The 20,206-nt window shown below is 50.2% G+C and overlaps 1 protein-coding gene across 2 annotated transcripts; it reads right to left on the bottom strand.

Annotated features, from left to right (window-relative positions):
- Window positions 1-625: 625 nt before the first annotated feature.
- On the bottom strand, window positions 626-12,625 carry C18H19orf81 (chromosome 18 C19orf81 homolog). 2 transcript variants are annotated; one of them, XM_070772220.1, is made up of 5 exons: window positions 12,181-12,611; window positions 4,038-4,110; window positions 3,814-3,934; window positions 2,573-2,712; window positions 626-1,401 (listed from the first exon to the last, which is right to left on the bottom strand). In XM_070772220.1, the coding sequence occupies exons 1-5, from the start codon at window positions 12,410-12,412 to the stop codon at window positions 1,206-1,208; spliced, it is 762 nt and encodes a 253-aa protein (XP_070628321.1). In that variant the 5' UTR covers window positions 12,413-12,611; the 3' UTR covers window positions 626-1,205. The 2 variants fall into 2 exon arrangements, with proteins under 2 accessions (XP_070628321.1, XP_070628319.1); XM_070772218.1 differs by lacking the exons at window positions 626-1,401; window positions 2,573-2,712; window positions 3,814-3,934; window positions 4,038-4,110 and adding an exon at window positions 6,719-8,085 and having other exon boundaries at window positions 12,181-12,625.
- Between the last annotated feature and the right edge of the window lie 7,581 nt (window positions 12,626-20,206).

Raw genomic sequence — 20,206 nt, 5'->3', positions numbered from 1 at the left:
CTCCTCCGACTTCCGGTCCATCCATTTTGCACGACGGCACCACCTCCCCCCATCTCCTGAACTTTCCGTCTCTCCCAGAAACTCCTCCCTCCAGCATGGCTGTTCCTCCCTGCACGCTTCCCTGTCCCTCTATTCCTAGGGCTTGGAAATTCTAAGCCACCCCCTTCCCCTGGAAAGCCCCCTCCCCTACTGTGGGCAAAAAGGGGAGGGCATCGCCCCTGATCCCCACCATGTTCAGCTGCCAAAGAAGGGAGCTCCCCCTCCTTCCCCCAAGCCCATTCCCCCTCTGCTGCCCCCTACCCCCGAGGGGGGGGCGCTCCGTCCTTGGGGGGAGGGTGCTTGCAACCCTCCCCCCTTACCACGTCAGGGATCTGCGGGGAACCTTGTGGGAGGGTCGTGGGAGGGGGGAGGGGTGGCGAGGAGGGGGGCGGAGGTCGCGCTGGGCCCCTACCCGCCCCCTCCCCCTTGTCGGATGCCCCCCGTCCGCAGGGGGCCTGCGCGGCGCTCGTCTATCAAGGGCTTGTTCATTCTGGATGGGTGCCGCGGGGTTGGGGAGGGTGTGGGGGGTGGGGAGGGGGGTAGGAGAGGTTGGGCTGGGGAGGGGGAAGGTACTGGATGGGGGGCAGCGCGGGGTGGAGAGAAGCGACAAAGCAAAAAGAGGAACAATAACAAAATACAAAAAAAAAAACAAAAAAAAAAAACCTAGAACACACAAAAAAAATCCAGAAAAAAAAAAACCTGAAATAAAGCCCGAGAATTGTCTTCCAAGGGGGGGTAGGAGGAGGAAGAGGAGGGGGGCTGAAGAGGACGTCTGGTTCTCGCTGGGACAGGGATCGCACGCGTTCAAATCCACGGCGCCCGGGTCTTCCCTCTCACGAGCCTCGGAATTCACCCCTCAAGGGATTGCGACCCAGGCGTCCATTCGCAGGGACTAGGGGAAGACAAGGGAGGCGGAATTATATCATGGGGGTTCGTCCCTACCCCCCATCACCACCCTCCCCCTGACTCCCCACCAAGATTTTGCAGAGAGAAATGGCTTTTGTACCAGGTCATTCTTTATAATTAAACTCACAGTATCCACCCCCTCGAGCCGACCCCGCCTCCTTCCTGGGGAGGCAACTCCCCTTTTCCTCTGAGGTTCCCGGTGGGTATCCCGCGCCAGAGGGGCGGTGCGCAAGCGCAGCCGGGGCCCGCCCCCCTAAATGTCAGTCTTCCTCGGTCGGCTCCGCCCCCAGAGCCTCGAGCATGCGCCGTCGGACCAGGGAACGGCGCAGGTGCAGGCGGTAATCGCTCAGGAGCAGTTCGTCGTGGCGCACGAGAGGATGCAGGTTCCCACGGAGTCGAAGCCCCGAGCGCAGCAGGCGCGAGCGAGTCTGGAAGTCCGTGACCATGATGAGCCACCTGCGAGGGGAAAAGGCCAGAGGGAGAGGAGCGGGGCGGAGACGGAGGGGGAATCGCTAGCGGCCCCAGCCCCGCCCCTGGTTGCTGGAGAGTCCTTGCCTGATCCCTGAGTTCGTTTACCGACTCGTCCCTCAACCTGTCGCTGCGTCCCTAAACTCGCCAGGCCTGCACTCTCGTCGGGGTCAATCTGTTCTTCGACCCTCAGGGGGGTCAGTCTAGGCTCTGTCTTCCCTGAGCCTGGTTCTGTCGAGGCTCCATATTTCTAAACCGCCACTGCACTGGCTGCCTCGCCCCTTCAGTGCTGCTCTCAGGCCTGGTCCCACCCGCCACCAGACAGTCTAGACCCACGGGATCACTCTGACCCCGCCCTGCAAGGTGCTCAGGCTCATAGCTGCTGTCTCGTGTTCCGACCCCACTCCTCGGTCTTGCGCATCCCCGTCACCACCTGGGTCACTGAAAGTCTGGCTCCTCTCTCCAGATCCCGCCTTCTTTTCCGATCTCACCTGGCCCTGCTCCCCCACCGCACCCACTCTCGGCTTCGCCCCTTCTAGGCTCCCGTGTGGGTGCATACAAAGTCGTTTCAGTCGTGACCGACTCTGCTCCCTTATGGACCGTAGCCCATCAGGTTCCTCTAGCCCGCCAGGCTCCTCTGTCCATGAGATTCTCCAGGCAAGAATACTGGAGTGCGTTGCCATGCCCTCCTTCAAAGGACCTTCCCCACCCAGGGATGGAACCTGTGTCTCTTACTTCTGCATTTGCAGGCGGGTTCTTTACCGCTAGCGCCGCCTTTCAGCCAGGTAGGGGTCCTTCTAGCTACCACAACCTTCTCTGGGCGCTCCAGGCCCCGCCCCCTCACTATCGGTCCCCTCCCTGCCCCGCCCCTTGATGCGCTTCCTGTTGGCCCGCACCTCCTGGCCACGCCCACCCAAGGTCTCCGCCCCGCCCCGCCTCTCTCAGCCCTCACTCCCGGCCCCGCCCTCTCACTAACTGTCCCTTCCCCACCCCGCCCCTCACTGCGCTTCCTATTGGCCCACACCTTCCGTTAGCTCCCGGCCACGCCCATCCAACGTCCCCGCCCCGCCTCTCTCCGCCCTCACTCCTGGCTCCGCCCCCTCATCGTGTTCACGGCGGGCCTATCACTCCAGGCCCTTCACCCGCGCCAAGGACTCACCGGTCCCGGCGTCCAGCAGTCCCACAGATGACGTTCATGTTCTCAAAGCGGATGCTGCTCACGCGCCCACTCTCCATGGCCCCGGGGAACTCGGCTTCCAGGGCCTCCAGCACCTCCACGTGGGTAAGGTCCTCTTCAGGCTGGGGATGTCGGGGACACCCGAGTTAAGTTCAGGTGCAAAAGTCCCCACCCTAGACCCCACCTGCAGAACCTGCCAGAGCGAGGAGGAAAGGAATTTTTCAGGTAGAAAAGCATCTGCTGCCATTCTAGGTCATTCTCAGAAAAACAAAATCAATCCTCACCAAGCCGATTTGCCAAAAGTCAATGAACAGTCGGCTAAATGATTCACCAGTTGGCCAACTTTGCCTATCTATTGAAAACTTTTCCAGCAACCTGCGTTGGATGGTGAGGTTTTGGCAGCCCTTGAAGATTTCCGCAAGGATTTAAGCTGTACATTTTTCCTTTTATAGTCACATTAGCATTTTAAGGACTGTTACTTTGTCAATAAATAGGGATCGTAGGGGAGGGTTTGACATCTTGTCAATCTATTTAACATTCAGAAAACACATTGATCACTAACGTTTCAGTCTCAGATTACCGTGTGGAGGGTGATACCATATGTCATATATAAAATTGCCAAGAAGCTACAATGAAATCAAGAAATTGGTCACCTCCAGGAAAGCAAGCCTTGGGTGTATATGTTGAGTGGCAGAGGTGGGGATGGGGTTGTTTCATGTTCAAAGACACAAAGAAGAGAAGCAATGGAGTGTGGATTGGCCTTGTCAACAAGAACGGTGATCCCTACGTCAGGGTAAAGTGACACAGATCAGCTGAGGGAACACTCGAAGGCTTGTGCCTGGCAAGCCTCATTTAATTCTCAAATTAAAGGGTGACACCTTAATAGCTACCTCTGCTGAAGCAGGAATGGCCACAGAAACCATACACGGCGTAACCACTTCGCTGAATCTGTCAAACACCTAAGCTTTTTTAAAATGAATTTCTGCACTATCTGTCCATTTTACAGATTTTCCTAGTAGACGGGTTAGCAGGATTCCCCCTGTCCTCTGTCTCCCTTCTCTCCGCCTCTCTCAACGATGGCCCCTTTGACAAATTCACAATTTATTTTCAGCCACTTATCCTGGTGCCAGGCCCTCAGCTGCTAAGCTGCAGAGCTTGGATTCAAGTCCTGTCCACCGCCCCATCAGGGATCTGGGGTAACGGGCTTGGGGAGGGCCACTCACCGAGGTCTCCATGCACAGACAAAGCGGCTGAGCGGCAGGCGGCATGGGAAACTTTCGGATGCACGGGAGCTCTCGGTCCAGCGCCTCGTATTCTGCAATAACCTGACGCAGATACTGTTTCCTGGGAAAACAGCCACTGGACAGGGACCTCCCAAGGTCAGAGGTCGATGCCCTCGCGCTTAGAGAAGCTGAGGTCAGAAATCACGGGGCCAAGGACCACTCACGAGGATTTGACAGATCTGCCCAGGCTCCGTGCCTGCATCTCCTCTGGGGTCTCTCGGTCCACAAGGAGCGCTCCTGGGGATGGAAAACCCAAGTACATCGGTTGCCCTGAGCACTCCTCACACCTTATTCTGCTTAAATGGCATCACCGAGTGACTGGCCATGCCACTCCCAGGATAGCTCCTCTGCCAGTTATTTGGCTGTTGTGTCTCAGCCCGATTCCACCTGCCCCACCCAGCTGTGGGATACCCCAGAGCTGGGACTCGCTACTAACCCCATTTCCCTTCTGACTTTTGGGGTCCCCTTAGACTCTGCCTAAAGGGGGCGCAAGAGGGAGACTGCAAGGCAGGAGGAAAAGGAAGGGACCTGCCCCTTTCTGCTTCCTGTTCCAGTCATCCCAGCCTGGCTCCTTCACCGCAGCAGTATTTGAATCCGGTCTGTGGTTTCTCCAACACCCTCAGAACTGCCCTCCTGATTGGAGCTTGATAACAGCTCTCAAATCTGAGCTCTTCTCCACAACCCCTTTGTCAGCTAATTGGTCTCTCATGGCCAACTGCTGGTTGTCCCACATAATCCATTTCCTCTTCCTCTTTGCGACCCTATGGACTATAGCCCGCCAGGCTCCTCTGCCCACGGAATTCTCCAGGCAAGAATACTGGAGTGGGTTGCCAGGCTTTCCGCCACGGGATCTTCGCAACCAAGGGATCAAACCCACGTCTCGCGTCTCCTGCATTGGCAGCCAGGTTCTTTACCACTAGTGCCACCTGGGAAGCCCCAAGTCTTCTCTAGCAACATTTTACTCAGTCATTGATGTGTTACCATCTCCTCTATTCCAATTCAGTAGACTGTGTGGTGTACTGGTAAGTGTTTTCTCTCTCTCTCTCTCAGCGGGCACCAGTTTTCATGGTGTGGGTACTCCCACCCTGACTAATGTTATGGCACCCATGGTTTTAACAGGGCTTCCCTTGTGGCTCAACTGGTAAAGAATCTTCCTGCAATGCGGGAGACATGGGTTCGATCCCTGAGTTGGGAAGATCCCCTGGAGAAGGGAAAGGCTACCTACTCCAGTATTCTGGCCTAGAGAATTTCATGGACTGTAAAGTCCCTGGGATCACGAAGAGTCAGATATCGCTGAGCTACTTTCACTCATTCACTCGTGGTTTTAACAACCAGCTTGCAAACTTCCCCACTCAGATCTCGTGAGCTGGGACAGGCTGTCTCCAGCACACAGCTAGGTCCCAGCTCTACTCCTGGCGGTCTTTAGCGTCAGGCTGTCAAGACGGCTCAGCTTGTACCACAGTAAGCCCCCCTCTCTGGTCCTGGTCTTCCCACCTCCCATCTGTTTTAGCAGGGCAACTGGGGTGATCTTTTCCTCTCAGAGGCTCACAAATTTCCAGAGGCTTTCTCTTGCCTTCAGGATAAAGTCCTCCCCTGCTATGGGGACTCATTCCTCAATGTGTGGTCTGGGGGAGCCTCTCAGGGTCCCCTCCAGACCTACGGGATGAGAATCTGCATTTTAAACAGATCCCCTTTGAGAACCACCTGCCCTGCATCACGTATGGTCCCTCTGCTGAGCTCTCTGCATTTCTGTCTGGCTATCCTGGCCTCCCTTCCATCCTTCCAATGTAGTAATCTCCTCAAGTCCATGCACGTAACAATAACTACATGTTTACAGTCCCTTTTGCAAAGCCAAACACCTTTTAAAGTTCTTTCCATTGAATCTTCACAACAACTTCTGAGGTAGTGTAGTTTAACACTAAACTAGAGATGATGTATCAGTTCAGTTCAGTTCAGTCGCTCAGTCGTGTCCAACTCTTTGCGACCCCATGGAGTGCAGCACGCCAGGCTTCCCTGTCCATCATCAACTCCCAGAGCTTGCTCAAACTCATGTTCATAGAGTCAGTAAAGATGCCATCTAAGCATCTCATCCTGTCGTCCCCTTCTCCTGCCTTCAATCATTCCCAGGATCAGGGTCTTTTCAAATGAGTCAGTTCTTCACATCAGGATGTATAATGAACACAAATGTTGCAATACCTAGCTTCAATCAATATCAATATTTTGCCAATCTTGTTTCATCTAGGCACTTCCCCACCACACAGAGAAGCACAGAGAAGTTAAGTGACTTTCCCAAGGTCACACAGCCCAAGCGATAGAATCATGATAAAAATTGAGCCATCTGGATCCAGAACATGTTCTCAATCCCCCAGTCTGCTGCTTCTCATCCCACTATTGTCTACACAACAGCTTCCTAACTTCTCAACCTCTCTGTCTCTCTCCTTCATTCATCCCATCAGAATAGCATTTTTTGCTACTGTTTCTTGGTTTGTTTTATAATTATTTATTTTGAGCTGTGCTGGCTCTTCATTGCTACATGGGTTTTTCTCTAGTTGCAGAGGGCATGGGCTACTTCCTAGTTGTGGTGCGCAGGCTTCTCACTGCAGTGGCTTTTCTTGTTGTGGATCATGGGCTCTAGCATGCAGGCTTCAATAGTTGCAGCACACAGCCTCAGTAGTTGTGGCCCACAGGCTTAGTTGTCCCAGGGCATGTGGGATCTTCCCATGGGATCTCCCATGGGGAGCGAACCCATGACTCCTGCATTGGCAGATGGATTCTTTACCATTGAGCCACTAGGGAAGCTTCAGAATACCATTTTGAAATGTAGATCTGACCACATCACCACCTCCACTTTCCTCAAAACCCTCCCAGGACTTCTCATTGTCTTTGGGATAAATTAAGACCAAGACCACATAGGACCAGACCCTGCTGATGTCTCAAGCCTGATCAGACACCATCGACCTCCTCACTTGCTGCATTCCAGAAACATCACCTTTCTGGGACTTGAACTCTCCATGCCCCACTCCTGCCACAGGACCTTAACACATGCTGTAAATCCACGTGGTGCTCTCTTCCCCCTCACTTAGCTCATCACATCTCCTTGAGCATGTGAAGAGTTCCTGTCTTGAATGCATAACACCATGTATTGGCTGTCATCACAGCTGCATTTTTACATTTATTTCTATGAGTCTCTAATTATAATGTGAACAACAGGAGGTCAGGGGCTTGTCTTCTGCTCTTGGCATCTAGCAAACCAGGCACCTTTATTGGATAAAGACTGAAGGGATATAATCATCAAATGCAATATATTGTCTTTGTTTGGATCTTAATTAAAACAAACCAACTGTAAAAAATGAGAGTTTTTAATAATTCAGTTCAGTCACTCAGTCGTTGCGACCCCATGAATCGAAGCATGCCAGGCCTCCCTGTCCATCACCAACTCCCAGAGTTCACTCAAACTCACGTCCATCGAGTCAGTGATTCCATCCAGCCATCTCATCCTCTGTCGTCCCCTTCTCCTCTTGCCCCCAATCCCTCCCAGCATCAGAGTTTTTTCCAATGAGTCAACTCTTCGCATGAGGTGGCCAAAGTACTGGAGTTTCAGCTTTAGCATCATTCCTTCCAAAGAAATCCCAGGGCTGATCTCCTTCAGAATGGACTGGTTAGATCTCCTTGCAGTCCAAGGGACTCTCAAGAGTCTTCTCCAACACCACAGTTCAAAAGCATCAATTCTTTGGTGCTCAGCTTTCTTCACAGTCCAACTCTCACATCCATACATGACCACAGGAAAAACCATAGCCTTGACTAGACGCACCTTTGTTGGCAAAGTAATATCTCTGCTTTTCAATATGCTATCAAAGTTGGTCATAACTTTCCTTCCAAGGAGTAAGCGTCTTTTAATTTCATGGCTGCAGTCACCATCTGCAGTGATTTTGGAGCCCCAAAAAATAAAATCTGACACTGTTTCCGCTGTTTCCCCATCTATTTCCCATAAAGTGATGGGACCAGATGCCATGATCTTCGTTTTCTGAATGTTGAGTTTTAAGCCAACGTTTTCACTCTCCTCTTTCACCTTCATCAAGAGGCTTTTTAGTTTCTCTTCACTTTCTGCCATAAGGGTGGTGTCATCTGCATATCTGAGGTTATTGATATTTCTCCCAGTAATCTTGATTCCAGCTTGTGCTTCTTCCAGGCCAGTGTTTCTCATGATGTACTCTGCATATAAGTTAAATAAGCAGGGTGACAATATACAGCCTTGACATACTCCTTTTCCTATTTGGAACCAGTCTGTTGTTCCATATCCAGTTCTAACTGTTGCTTCCTGATCTGACCTTTAATAATTAGGGAAATTCAAATATATACTAGATGAGATGATATTCAAGAAAAATTTATGAATTTTTGCTGGTTGTAATTAATGGCATGGTAGGTCTGTTTTCTAAAACTTGTTTTAAAACAAATTTGTCCTATTGAATGTCCCCCAAAAAAGTGTGTGTGTGGGTGCCTAGGTGCAACAAGATTAGCAAAATATTGATAGTTATTGAAGTTAGGTATTGGAATGTGTGGATTTACTAAACATTTTCTCTATTTTTGTGAATGTTTGAATTTTTCCATAGTAGAGAAAAATCTTTTAAATTCCTATCACAGATAGAAATAAAATTATATGCCCTGGAAAAGTGTGTGAAATGACTTGGAAAATGACTCTAGTAACATCAAAGTGATATGTTTAAACTGTGAATAAAACTGTTTCTTATGAAATGTGGCATTAGAAATAAAGATTCCTAAATTACAACCATGATTTTAATATATTTGTTTCAATGTATATGCATAACTTAATAAAGGTATACATTTATAAATGAGTACTTATTGAATAATTGAGTAAACATAATACATTCAAACATCAACAGACACCTCTAAGGCCTCCTGTGTGCTCTGAAGGATGATGCAGACAAAGAGATTAATGAAACCTCCACCCTGCCCTCCAAGAGCTTTTGGTCTGGTGGGGAAAGCAGTCACTGTAAAGTGCAGTACTTGCTACAGTGGAGGTGTCACAAGGTGGACAGTCTGGGCACAATCAAGGAAGGCTCCTTGGAGGAGGTGATGTCTACCATGAGACTTCAGGGATACAAGAGGAGTTTGCCAAATAAAGAAATGGCAGAGACCCTCCTCATTAAAAAAAAAAAAAAAAAAGAAGAAGAAGAAAGAAAGAAATTGCAAAGAAAGGGATATTTTATGCAGAGGCATCAAAGGGTGTGTGGGTGGAGGACTAAGGTCTTTAAGCAAAAGAGAATATTCCCAGAATTCTCTTCAGGCCCAAAGCTAAGGAGTACTTATTGCAATTGTAGGTTATTAATTATTTGTGAGATAACATGTGTCATGTCTGCCTTCCTTGCATGAGAACAGGCTGGATCATTTCATTCACTACTACAGGCAAACCACTTGGGACCCACAGGCTTTCTAATGGCCTAAGCCAAAATTTGCAACCTGACAAGCTAAAAATGTTACTGGCTCCAAAATACCACAAAGAAAATAGAAAAACTGAAATGAACAAATATTGATCTACAAAATGGGCCAACTGGTCAACTCAATGCCACTCAAATTTTTCTGGAGCTATACATAAAGTTTTGATGCTTTTGAACTGTTGGAGTTCTGTTGGTGTTGGAGAAGATTCTTGAGAGTCCATTGAACTGCAAGGAGATCCAACCAATCAGTCCTAAAGGAAATTAGTCCTGAATTATTCATTGGAAGGACTGATGCTGAAGCTGAAGCTCCTTTAGCCACTTGATGCAAATAACTGACTCTTTGGAAAAGACCCTTATACTGGGAAAGATTGAAGGCAGGAGGAGAAGGTGATGATAGAGGATGGGATGGTTGGATGGCATTACCAACTGACTAAACATGAATTTGAGCAAACTCTAGGCTATCATGAAGGTCGGGGAAGCCTGGTGTGCTGCAGTCCATGGGGTGGCAAAGAGTCGGACATGACTGAAGCAAACTAGCACAGCAGGGAGAAAACGCTTGAGAGTCCCTTGGACTGCAAAGAGATCAAACCAAGTCAATCCTAAAGGAAACCATCCCTGAATATTCATTGGAAGGACTGATGCTGAAGCTGATACTCCAATACTTTGGCCACCTGATGCAAAGAACTAACTCCTTGGAAAGGCCCTGATGCTAGGAAAGATTGAAGGCAGGGGCAGAAGGTGATGACAGAGGATGAGATGGTTGAATGTCATCACCAACTCGATGAACATGAGTTTGCGAAAGCTCTGGGTGTTGCTGATGGACAGGGAAGCCTGGCATGCTGCAGTCCATGGGGTCACAAAGAGTCAGACATGACTGAGTGACTGAACTGAATTGATACATAAAGTATACTTATCAGGTGGGTGCCTCAGTCTAGGTTAGAGATGATGTGGGGTGGGGGGGTCTCCAAACAAAAGAGGTTTTCAAAGGCACTAACAGAGACTGGAGGACAGAGAAACTGCCCATTCTGCCACTAGAGCATTTACTGTGCCTAGCCTAGCACCTGGCACAGAGTAGGTGCTTACAGCCAGCACCCAGAAGGGAGACCCTGTCAATGATTTCCATCCTTATCCCTCACTTGAGGAGTGTCCATTCCCCACCCGTGGGAGAGATGGGGAGGGAACCAGGTGAGGCTCACCAATCCCCAGGATCCTCAGAAATATCTCATCCAGTGTAAACCAATGCCTTCGACCCCTACTGCTCATCATAATTACCTGGCAAGCAGTTAAAAACTATAGATGCTAGGGCCCCATTCCTAGAGATCCTGGTTAATTGGAATCTGAAGTAGGATTAGATATAAATTCTTTAAAAACTTTCTCCCACCTGATGCATAGACCCAATGACTAAAATAATTATAATAATTTCATTCTTTTTGCCAGGCATTGAGACAAGAGTGAGTGGGTGCTTAGTGCCGGCCAATGAGATGTGAGGAGAGATTATTTGGAATTCTTAAGATTAAAACCTTTGGAAGTGATGCCTGGAACTTTGGCAGCCATTTGGTGACCATGAGGTATGCAAGCTAGTGTGCAAAAGAAATATATCCCAGACTAAAAAGCAGGGAAACAGAAATCAGCTTCTCAATAACATTCACTGAGCTGCTGATCCACCCAAACACAAACACTGCTCCATCTATAGGCTTCTTTTACAGTGAGATAATGTCTTTCCTATTCTTTATACTGGGCTTTCCACATCGCTCAGTGGTAAAGAATCTGCCTGCCAAGCAGGAGACGTGGGCTTGATCCCTGGGCTGGGAAGATCCCCTGGAGAAGGAAATGGGAACCCACTTCAGTATCCTTGCCTGGGAAATCCCACGGATAGAGGAGGCTGGTGAGCTACAGTTCATGGGGTCGCAAAGAGCCAGGCACAACTTAGCAACTGAACAACAAGAATTCTTTATACTGCCTTAAGTCCAATTCTGTATTACCTGCTAGCCAAATGAATTGTCACCAAGATATTACTTTAGAAATGTTCAATGAGAAAATGAATGAATGAATGAGCTGTGCTAAAGTAGAGCGGAAATAGGCAGCCCTGGAAGATGAGCCTGACAGCTGGCGCAGGCTACATAGGGCCTCAAACACTGGATTGAGGGGCTGGTGCCGTATCCTGGGAGTGATGGGGAACATGGAAGAGCTGCGAGTAAGGGAGAAAAAGGGTTAGTGTTGGGTGTCAGAAAGTTTTCTCTGGAGCTACGTAGGGGATGGGCGGGAAGGAAGAAACTGGAGGCCAGGGGGAGGGAAGAAACTGGAGGCCAGGGAGTTAGGTGGAGATAGGGTCCATTGGAAGAGGACAAGCCCTGACCTGGGTATGTGGGTATGGGACAGAGAGAATGAGAACGAAGACAGGGTTAGGGACTGATGGCAGTGGGAGGGAACGGGAGTCGGCGGAACAATGCCTGGGGTCTGGATTGGGTTGGTCGTAGGGGGTAAGCAGGGAGAAGGAGTAGCTTCAGGAGAAGATGCTAAGTCTGGTGGTGGAGACAAAAAGTGTGTGAGGGACCAGGGCAGGGAGTCTCTAGGGGCTCATGGCCTCCAGAAGACTTGTTAAGGCCCCAGAGACTCATGGGAAATGTAGTTCCGGGTCCAGAACATTGGCCAGGGATCTGCAAAGGCTCACGGGAAATGGCGGTTTGCGGTCTTAAAGGGTACTGCCTAGTGGGCACAAGATGTTAGGGGTAGCTCTCTCTTTGGAAGGCCAGTAACTCACTCGCGGCCACGCCGCAAGGCAGGCTGTGACACAATGCTCGGATGAAGGCCCTCCACCCCCACGCTTGCGTACAAACGCACAGAGAGTTACCTGCGTCCCTGTGCATGCCGGGGTTGCCCATGGCGGAGGAGCACAGGGGCTCCACCTCCTGTTGCATCCTGGGAAGGCGGGTGAGGGTTGTCTCAGGAGGACGGGGAGAAGCGCTCTGACTGGGCCACCCGCCCCAGCTCTGTCTCCCCGCTGCTTCCTCCCTCTTGTTCTTGAAGCCCCGGGGGAAAAATGTGGACGGCTGCGTCCACATAGGCATCTGGTTTCCTTTCATCTCTGGGACCCGCTGTGTGTCCCAGTTCCTTCTTTCCCAGCTTCCATTTTCTTCCTCAACGTCTCCCGGTCTCCTCGAGCCTCTTTCCCCACTCCTGTCACTCGCACTGTCTTCCTCATCTGCTCCCCACGTCTCTGTCCCCCTCCCTTCCTCCCTCTTTCCCCATTTCTTTATCCTGACTTCTCCCTGTCGCTCTCCCCATCTCTCCTCTACTCTTTCCCTCGTTTTCTCTGCCCTCTTTCTCCCCACATCTCTCCCCTTCCCTTGTTCCATCTCCCCAGTCTCCTCCATCAGTTTCCCCAACATCGCCCCATCCCCCCATCCCTCTCTGTCTTCATTGTTTTCTGGCTCTCTCTAACCCTATCACCCCTTCTCTGTCTCCCTACCTCTCTCCCCATCTCTCCCAGTCTCCCTTTTCCCTCTTTCCCCATCTCTCTGCTCTCATAGCTGCCTCTGTCGGGCCCCTTGTCCTCCCCTCCTCTGTCATCCCTTTTCTGTTCCCACTTGCCCTCCGCTCATCCCTGTTTCACGCAGGAACTGCTTAGATACAGGCGAGATTCAAACAGAAACTTGGTTCTATATAGGGGAGGGAAAGGTGAGCAGGGGGCCTGGTTGCCATGGTACCTCCAGTGGATGGGGGAGGGGCTGGGAGTGAAGGAGTTTAGCCACAGAGGTGCCCACAGGGCATCTCCTCTTTGTGTCTGCCGAGCTCTCAGCAGGGGAGAGAAGCCCAGACTTTTCCCCTTCTTTTGTCTTTCTCAGTCTGTCTCTGCTTCTCTCCACTTCAACTGGTCGTTGCCTTAACTGTCGGTTATTCCTGCTTGATAAGCATTGGTTCTCTGCTTTTTAGCAGTAGCACCTCGATTTTCTGAGTCACTAATATTTTTGGTGTTGGAGAAGACTGTTGAGAATCACTTGGGCTGCAAGGAGATCAAACCAGCCAATCCTAAAGGAAATCAGTCCTGAATATTCATTGGGAGGACTGATGCTGAAGCTGAAACTCCAATACTTTGGCCACCTGATTCGAAGGACTGACTCATTTGAAAAGACCCTGATGCTGGGAAAGATTGAAGGCAGGAGTGTTGTAGCCACGCGTTCCAGGAAACAAACTCATGCAGAAAGACGATGCAGATAGTGAAGTGCAGTTTATTACACCGGCGGGCCCAAGGCAGTCTCCTCTTAGCCAAGGACCCCAACCAGTTTTTGTGAAAACCTTATGTACCCTAAGTGTAAGTGCCCAAACCCACCTCCCCAAATTCCCTGAAACTAGTCTGAACAAAGGAAGAGAAAGATACAATCAAAGTTAACCCGTGATTCATATGCCTTAAGCCTAGGTAGTTAACAGTGGACAATTATCAATAGGCCTGTGGTCATACCCCAATAAGCATAATATAATTTATGATTCTATTTGGTTACACAGATAATTAGGGTATTCTTTTAGGCAATGGAGAGTCTAGGTATGAGCCCTGGGGTTCTTCCATCCAGGAGGTCTGGTTTTCCAGTTGGTATGTCATTTCCATAGATACTGGGCATATAGCTCAAAGTCCACAGTCCGACCCAAGATGGAGTCCTGCTTTCAAGATAGAGCCTGTTCTGTCTGTTTCCTCCTACAAGAGGAGAGGGGGACGACAGAGGATGAGATGCTTTGATGGCATCACCAACTCTATGGATATGAGTTTGAGTAAGCTCCAGGAGTTGGTGATGGACAGGAAAGCCTGGCATGCTGCAGTCCATGGAGGCGCAAAGAGTTGGACACGACTGAGGGACTGATGCCTGGAGAATCCCAAGGACAGGGGAGCCTGGTGGGCTGCCATCTATGGGGTCGCACAGAGTCGGACACGACTGAAGTGATTTAGCAGCAGCAGCAGCAGCAGCAGCAGAGCAACTGAACTAAACTGAGCCTGAAAAGCAATCTAGGATAGTCAACCTTGGACTTTTGCTAGATCCATTATACAACAGGGTCTTTCTTTTTCCAGTGAGGTTAAGAGGCTGGCTGAAGCCTAGGTTTGAGCTGCTGGGGACCACCACATTGCCATATGGGGAGAGAGCCTGCCTGAATGCAAAGACAACAGGAGGAAAGCAGAAACCAAAGATACAAACAGTCAGATTCCTGATGATGTTTGAGGCACCTAGATCTAGCTGTGCCTGAAGCCATCACTCACTCAATTAATTCCGTGTTATTGCTTAGGTTATTTGAGTTTCTGTTATTGGTAATTACAACAGTCCAGACTTCAGTGGACTCATTTCCAGACCCAGTTCCTTTGCAGCCCAGACTCCCTCTCAGCATCCTTATGTCTTTTTATCTCCCATCAGACTGTCCTTTACTTCCAGTTGCCAAGTTCATCCCTATAGGAGAGGACACATTTTTCATTCTAATGGCCACAGGCACACCCAGCCTGCACAGCCCATCAGTCTCCAAACTCTATCCCTTCTGCTTCCTGATTCTGCTCTTTCTTCTTTTCATTCCCACAGCCCAATACCCACTCTGGTTTCAAGGTCCTTTCCTGCCTGGACCCTCTCCCTGCAGACTCCTTCTTGCCCTCACATCCTCCAGTCTCTTCCCCACAAGGTTTCTAGAGGGGTCTTTTGGCACTCAGAGCTGTCCCTTCCCCTGTACTCAGCCCTCCCATGGCTCCTCAGCACCTTGGACAACGTTTCAGTCAGGCGTTTGACAGATACATGATCTCTGGTCCCAGCTTCCTCTCTCACCTTGTACCTTCAAAACACTCTTCAGCCACCTTTTACTAATTACTTTATTTCATTAATCCCTCACCTCTATCTCCACTCTCTACATGCTGCCTTTTCCTGGTGCCCAAATGCCCTCATCCTTTCAAAAGAAGCTCAAGTGCCCCCTCCTCCAGGAAGCTTTCTCTGACTCCTCCTGTCAGTTGTGTTTTCTGTCTCCTCTCTGTGCACATTCTTTATCTGCTTCCCCACCGCCACCCACCCACCCCAGGCCTCTGAACACGGTGCACTCTGCCTGTCTTGCTCGGGGATTTGGGTCTTTTTATGCCTTCCACTCCAAACCATCCTGACTCCTCTCTGGTTCTCCTGCATCAGGAAAGTGTGGAACGTGACTGTTGAATGAATGAATGAGTGACGATTCCCCTCTATTACTGTGACCTGCACTCAGCAACCCCCAAGCTCACGGACCTCTCCCTGTTGGTCCACATGACGTAACAGAATGAAGAAGTGAGTATGGACTCTGGAGTCAAACAGACTAGCATCAAATGCCATGTCCAGGCTGTGCAACCTTGGGCAAATGTCTTCTCCTCTTAGAGCCTTTGTTTCCTCCTCTCTTGCTAATAATGCTGCCTTGACGGGCTAAGCAAGATACAGCAAAGCCCCCACATGTGAGCCAGACACAAAAGAGACACTCAGTTGAAGCTTGCTCCCTTTTCCAGTTCTTATCTCAGCCTCAGGCTTTAGCTGCCTCTTCTGGGGCTCTCTCTTTCTTCTCTCTTTGGATGTCTCTCTCTGCATCTCTGGGTGTCTGTCTCTCTCTTCTTCCCTCTGACATCTGGGTCTCTTAAATTCCCATCTCTCCATGTCTTCATTTTTCTCTGTGATTTGTTCTTCTTTTCTCCCTAGCTGTCTGTCTCTGGAACCCTGCCTCATCCATCTCTCTGTGTGCCTGAATTTGAATTGCTCTGTCACGTGTCTCTGACTTTCTTTGTCTGCCTCCCATTCTCTGGGTCTCTGTACCTTTCTGTGTCTCTCTGTCTCTGTCTTTGTGTCTCTCTCTGTCTCCATTGCTTTATTTGCCATCTCTCTGTTTCTATCTCTCTACCTCCTTCCCTGTGTTTCTGCCTTAGCCCCACCTGTCTGCCACTGGCACTCACCCCACCTCTCTAGGTTCATCTCTGTCCCACTCCCTGGCCTGGCGTGCAGCCTGGGACACAAATCCCTGAATCAGCATTTTCTTTCTATTCCAGAAATTATGTCAGCGCCGCAGCAGGGGTGGGGCTGGTTGTAGCTCTGGTTAGAGGGTTTGCCTTCCTGGACCCTTGTCCACACAGGCCCTGGCCAGCACAGTCTACCTCCGTTCTCATTGCTGGTTCTCCCACGGGAGCACCAGGAGAAATGGTGAGCCTGTGTTTACATACACTGTGCATGTCTCTGGGCGTGTGTGTCTGCATTTGTCTGCAGGCACTTTATGTGTGGGTCTGTAGGTACTTTGCAAACTCATCCGTTCACTCATGCATGCATCTATCCATCCACCCATGTAATGATCCACTCATTCACCCACTCAGCTATCCATCCGTTCATCCAACCATCCATTCATCCATCCATCCATCCACCCATCCATCCACCTATCCACTGATCCATCCATTCACCCATCCAACTCATAAATACATACATGCGAGTGTGTGGGCTCAGTTGTGTCTGACTCTTTGCGACCCCATGAACTGTAGCCTGCCAGGCTCCTCTGTCCATGGAATTTTCTAGGCAAGAATACTGGAGTACTGCATTGCCATTTCCTACTCCAGGGGATATACCTCACCCAGGGATCGAACCCGTGTCTCTAGCGCCTCCTGCACTGGCAAGTGGATCCTTTATCACTATGCCACCTGGAAAGTCCATATACATACATACACTTCTCTGTTTATCCATCCACTCGTTCATTCATTCAGCCAGCCAGTATTTATTGAGTGCCTACTGCGTGCGAGGCACTGTGTCAGGCAGCAAGGACAGAGCAGTAAACAAAAGGGCTCCCCCCGTGGAGCTTATGTGCTCATCAGCCCTCCTCCCTGTGCCAAGCTTCCTCCTCCCAGGCTTTGCACAGACTGAGTCCTCTCCCCGGAGGAGTCCTCTCCCCTCCCTCATCTTCACCCGGTTTATGCCAACTCAAATATCACTTGCTCAGAGAAGTCTTCTGTGACCTCCTTCTCAGACACAGCACCCTGGACTTTCCTTCATTAACGTTGATCCTCAGATGGAGTTATTTAATGACCATCTGTCTCCACCACTAGACCATGAGCCTTTCCAAGGCTGGGCTTCTCATCTTCTTTGTTCCCAGTCAAATCCTTAGTGCCTAGAACAGTGCCTGGCGCTCAGTAGATGCTCGGTATCTGCCAAATAGCTGCGTGGACTGAATTGAATGGATGTCTCTCTCTGTCTCCTGTTTCCCTGTCCAGTGCTCTGCACTCTTCTACACCCCCAGTGGTGATAACAGGCAAGGTTCTTCCTAGATGCAAACAATGTAGTGGCTGTAAGCAGGGAGTCTAGAGTCAGACCACGTGGCTTTGAATCAACTCTGACACCTCCCAGCTGTGTGACCTTGGGCAGCGCACTTTCCCTCTCTGAGCCTCAATTTCCACACTTGTAAAATGACATTAAACAGTCCATGAGCAGGGATTCCCTCCTGGTGATCCAGGGGTAAAGAATTCGCCCTGCTAGTGGGTTGGATCCCTGGTTCTCGAATGAGGATCCCACATGCTGCAGAGCTACAGTGCCCACATATCACAGCTAGCACATATCACATGCACTGCATTGAAAGATCCCGTGTGCCAAAATAGATAAATAAACCAAGAAAAAAAAGACTCCATGAGCCAATGCATGTAATTACTAATTACGACAACAGTAAACATTAACCATTTTCTCCGAATCGCTGGTGAATTTAATCCTCCAAATAACCTAATGAGGTGGAATCTGGGTTTAAAAAAAGATCGCTCTCCCAATAAGAAAAAGGAAAAAAAAAAAAAAAGATTACCCTTACTTATAGATGGGGAAATGGAGGCACCAAGAATGGAAGTCATTCACCCAAGGCCACAAATGATGGGAGAGCAGGGCTGGGGTTTGAACCCATGCTCCCCACTCCCAAAGTCACACATAGTCAATGCACTGCAGCTGTTCCTTGATGCCTGACGGCCTCTTTGGGAACACATCATGGGGTCTGGCAAGCCCACCTGCGTACACAACTCTGATTGTGTGCATTACTGCATGCTGCTGTGTGTCTCTCCCTGTCTGTGGACCCTGGGTGGAGGTCTGGCTGTGAGAGTGGTATTTGGGGCACTTGTACCTCCATGCACATGTCTGCGGATGCACCTCCTCCCATGCAAGCTTTCTTGGGTGCAAATGTAGGTCCGTCTGGGAGAAAGCAAGGAGCACTGAGGATAGAATTTGGAGTGAACTCCAAAGGCAATTCTGGGGGATTCAGCAGTATGATTTGTTTTTGTTCAGCCGCTCAATCATGTCCGACTCTTTGCGACCCCATGGACTGCAGCATGCGAGGCTTCCCTGTCCTTCACCATGTCCCAAAGTTTGCTCAAACTCATGAATCGGTGATGCCATCCAACCATCTCATCCTCTGTTGCCCCCTTCTCCTCCTGCCCTCAATCTTTCCCAGCATCAGGGTCTTTTCCAATGAGTCGGCTCTTCTCATCAGGTGGCCCGAGTATTGCAGCTTCAGTGTTAGTCCTTCCAGTAAATATTCAGGGTTGATTTCTTTTAGGATTGACTGGTTGGATCTCCTTGCTGTCCAAGGGACTCTCAAGAGGCTTCTCCAGCACCACAGTTCGAAAGCACCAATTCTTGGGCTCTCAACCTTCATTATGGTCCAGCTCTCACATCTGTACATGACTACTGGAAAAACTTTGGCTAGACGGACCTTTGTTGGCAAAGTGATATCTCTGCTTTTTAATACACTGTCTAGGTTTGTCATAGATTTTCTTCCAAGGAGCAAGCATCTTTTAATCAGCAGTATGATGGTAGCTGCAAAATGTATACATAGGCAGCAATTGGGGGAGGTGGGGTCGTCTAATTAAAGGGAGACGTGCCTCGGAGACATGGCTTAAAGTGTTTGCAATTTTTCACTTAGAGATTATATTTATATGGGTGTCACTGGGAGGCAGGGGGCAGCACTGAGAAAGACTGGGAGGAGCCCTCCAAGTCACCCCTGTGGGCTGCACCCAGAGTAGGTAGTTCTGGACCTTCCTCAAGGGATTTCACCTCTGTGGGCCTCAGTTGTCTCCTCTGTGAAATGGAAATAACATAACTGACCCCCACCTGATAGGGCCAAAGTGAAGATTAACTCAGAGAATGCTTTCAAAGCATTTAACCCCGGTGCAATTGTCATTAATTGCTGCTTTGAAAAAATATTCATTAAGCACCTCGTTGATGCAAATTCTCTCTATATACTGACTGGCTTTTCAAATCTCTGGGTCCCTTAGGAAACGGGTCTTTTGTCTGTATTTTGGTGATGAGGAAACTGGAACTCAGAGCAAACAGGGCAAGGTCAAAAAGGTAGGAGCAGACCCAGGAAGAATTCGAGTCCAGGTCCTTGCTTCCACCTCCACAGCGGGCTCTGAGTCCCTGCCTCCCCTCCCAGCACCAGCCCTCAGAGCCCCTCCGCTGGGAGGACTGGAAGTCCTCTCCTGCGGAAAACTGAGGTGGGGAGTCGGGAGTCCTGCGTCCCCGAGGGAGGAGGGAACAGGAGAGGTGGATTCCTGCATCTGAGAATGGAGGGGGTTGGGAGCTCGGTACCCGGGGTCCTTGGAGAAGAAATGACCGGGGTCCCTGACTTCTCTAGGAGAGGAAGGGCTGGGGGCTGGAGCCCTTGGATCCTGGGGGGAGCAGAGGGTCCTGATCTCCGGTCTCTGTCTCCTCGGCGGTGGAAGTGCGCTGCGTCTCAGACGCCTCGGTCCGGGGAAAGCGCCCTCCTTCCTCTCTGCGGCCGCGCGATTTCGGCTAGAAAGCCGCAGGTTCGAAGGGGAAGAAGGAGGGGGTGAGAGGGGAGGAGCCGAGGACCTGCGACAGGGGCGGGGGGAGGAGCCGAGCTGGCACCGCGGCCGG

The sequence above is a fragment of the Bos indicus genome, chromosome 18, assembly GCF_029378745.1.
Source record: "Bos indicus isolate NIAB-ARS_2022 breed Sahiwal x Tharparkar chromosome 18, NIAB-ARS_B.indTharparkar_mat_pri_1.0, whole genome shotgun sequence".
In the NCBI taxonomy this organism is placed as follows: domain Eukaryota; kingdom Metazoa; phylum Chordata; class Mammalia; order Artiodactyla; family Bovidae; genus Bos; species Bos indicus.
This window is presented reverse-complemented; position numbering and strand designations above follow the sequence as displayed.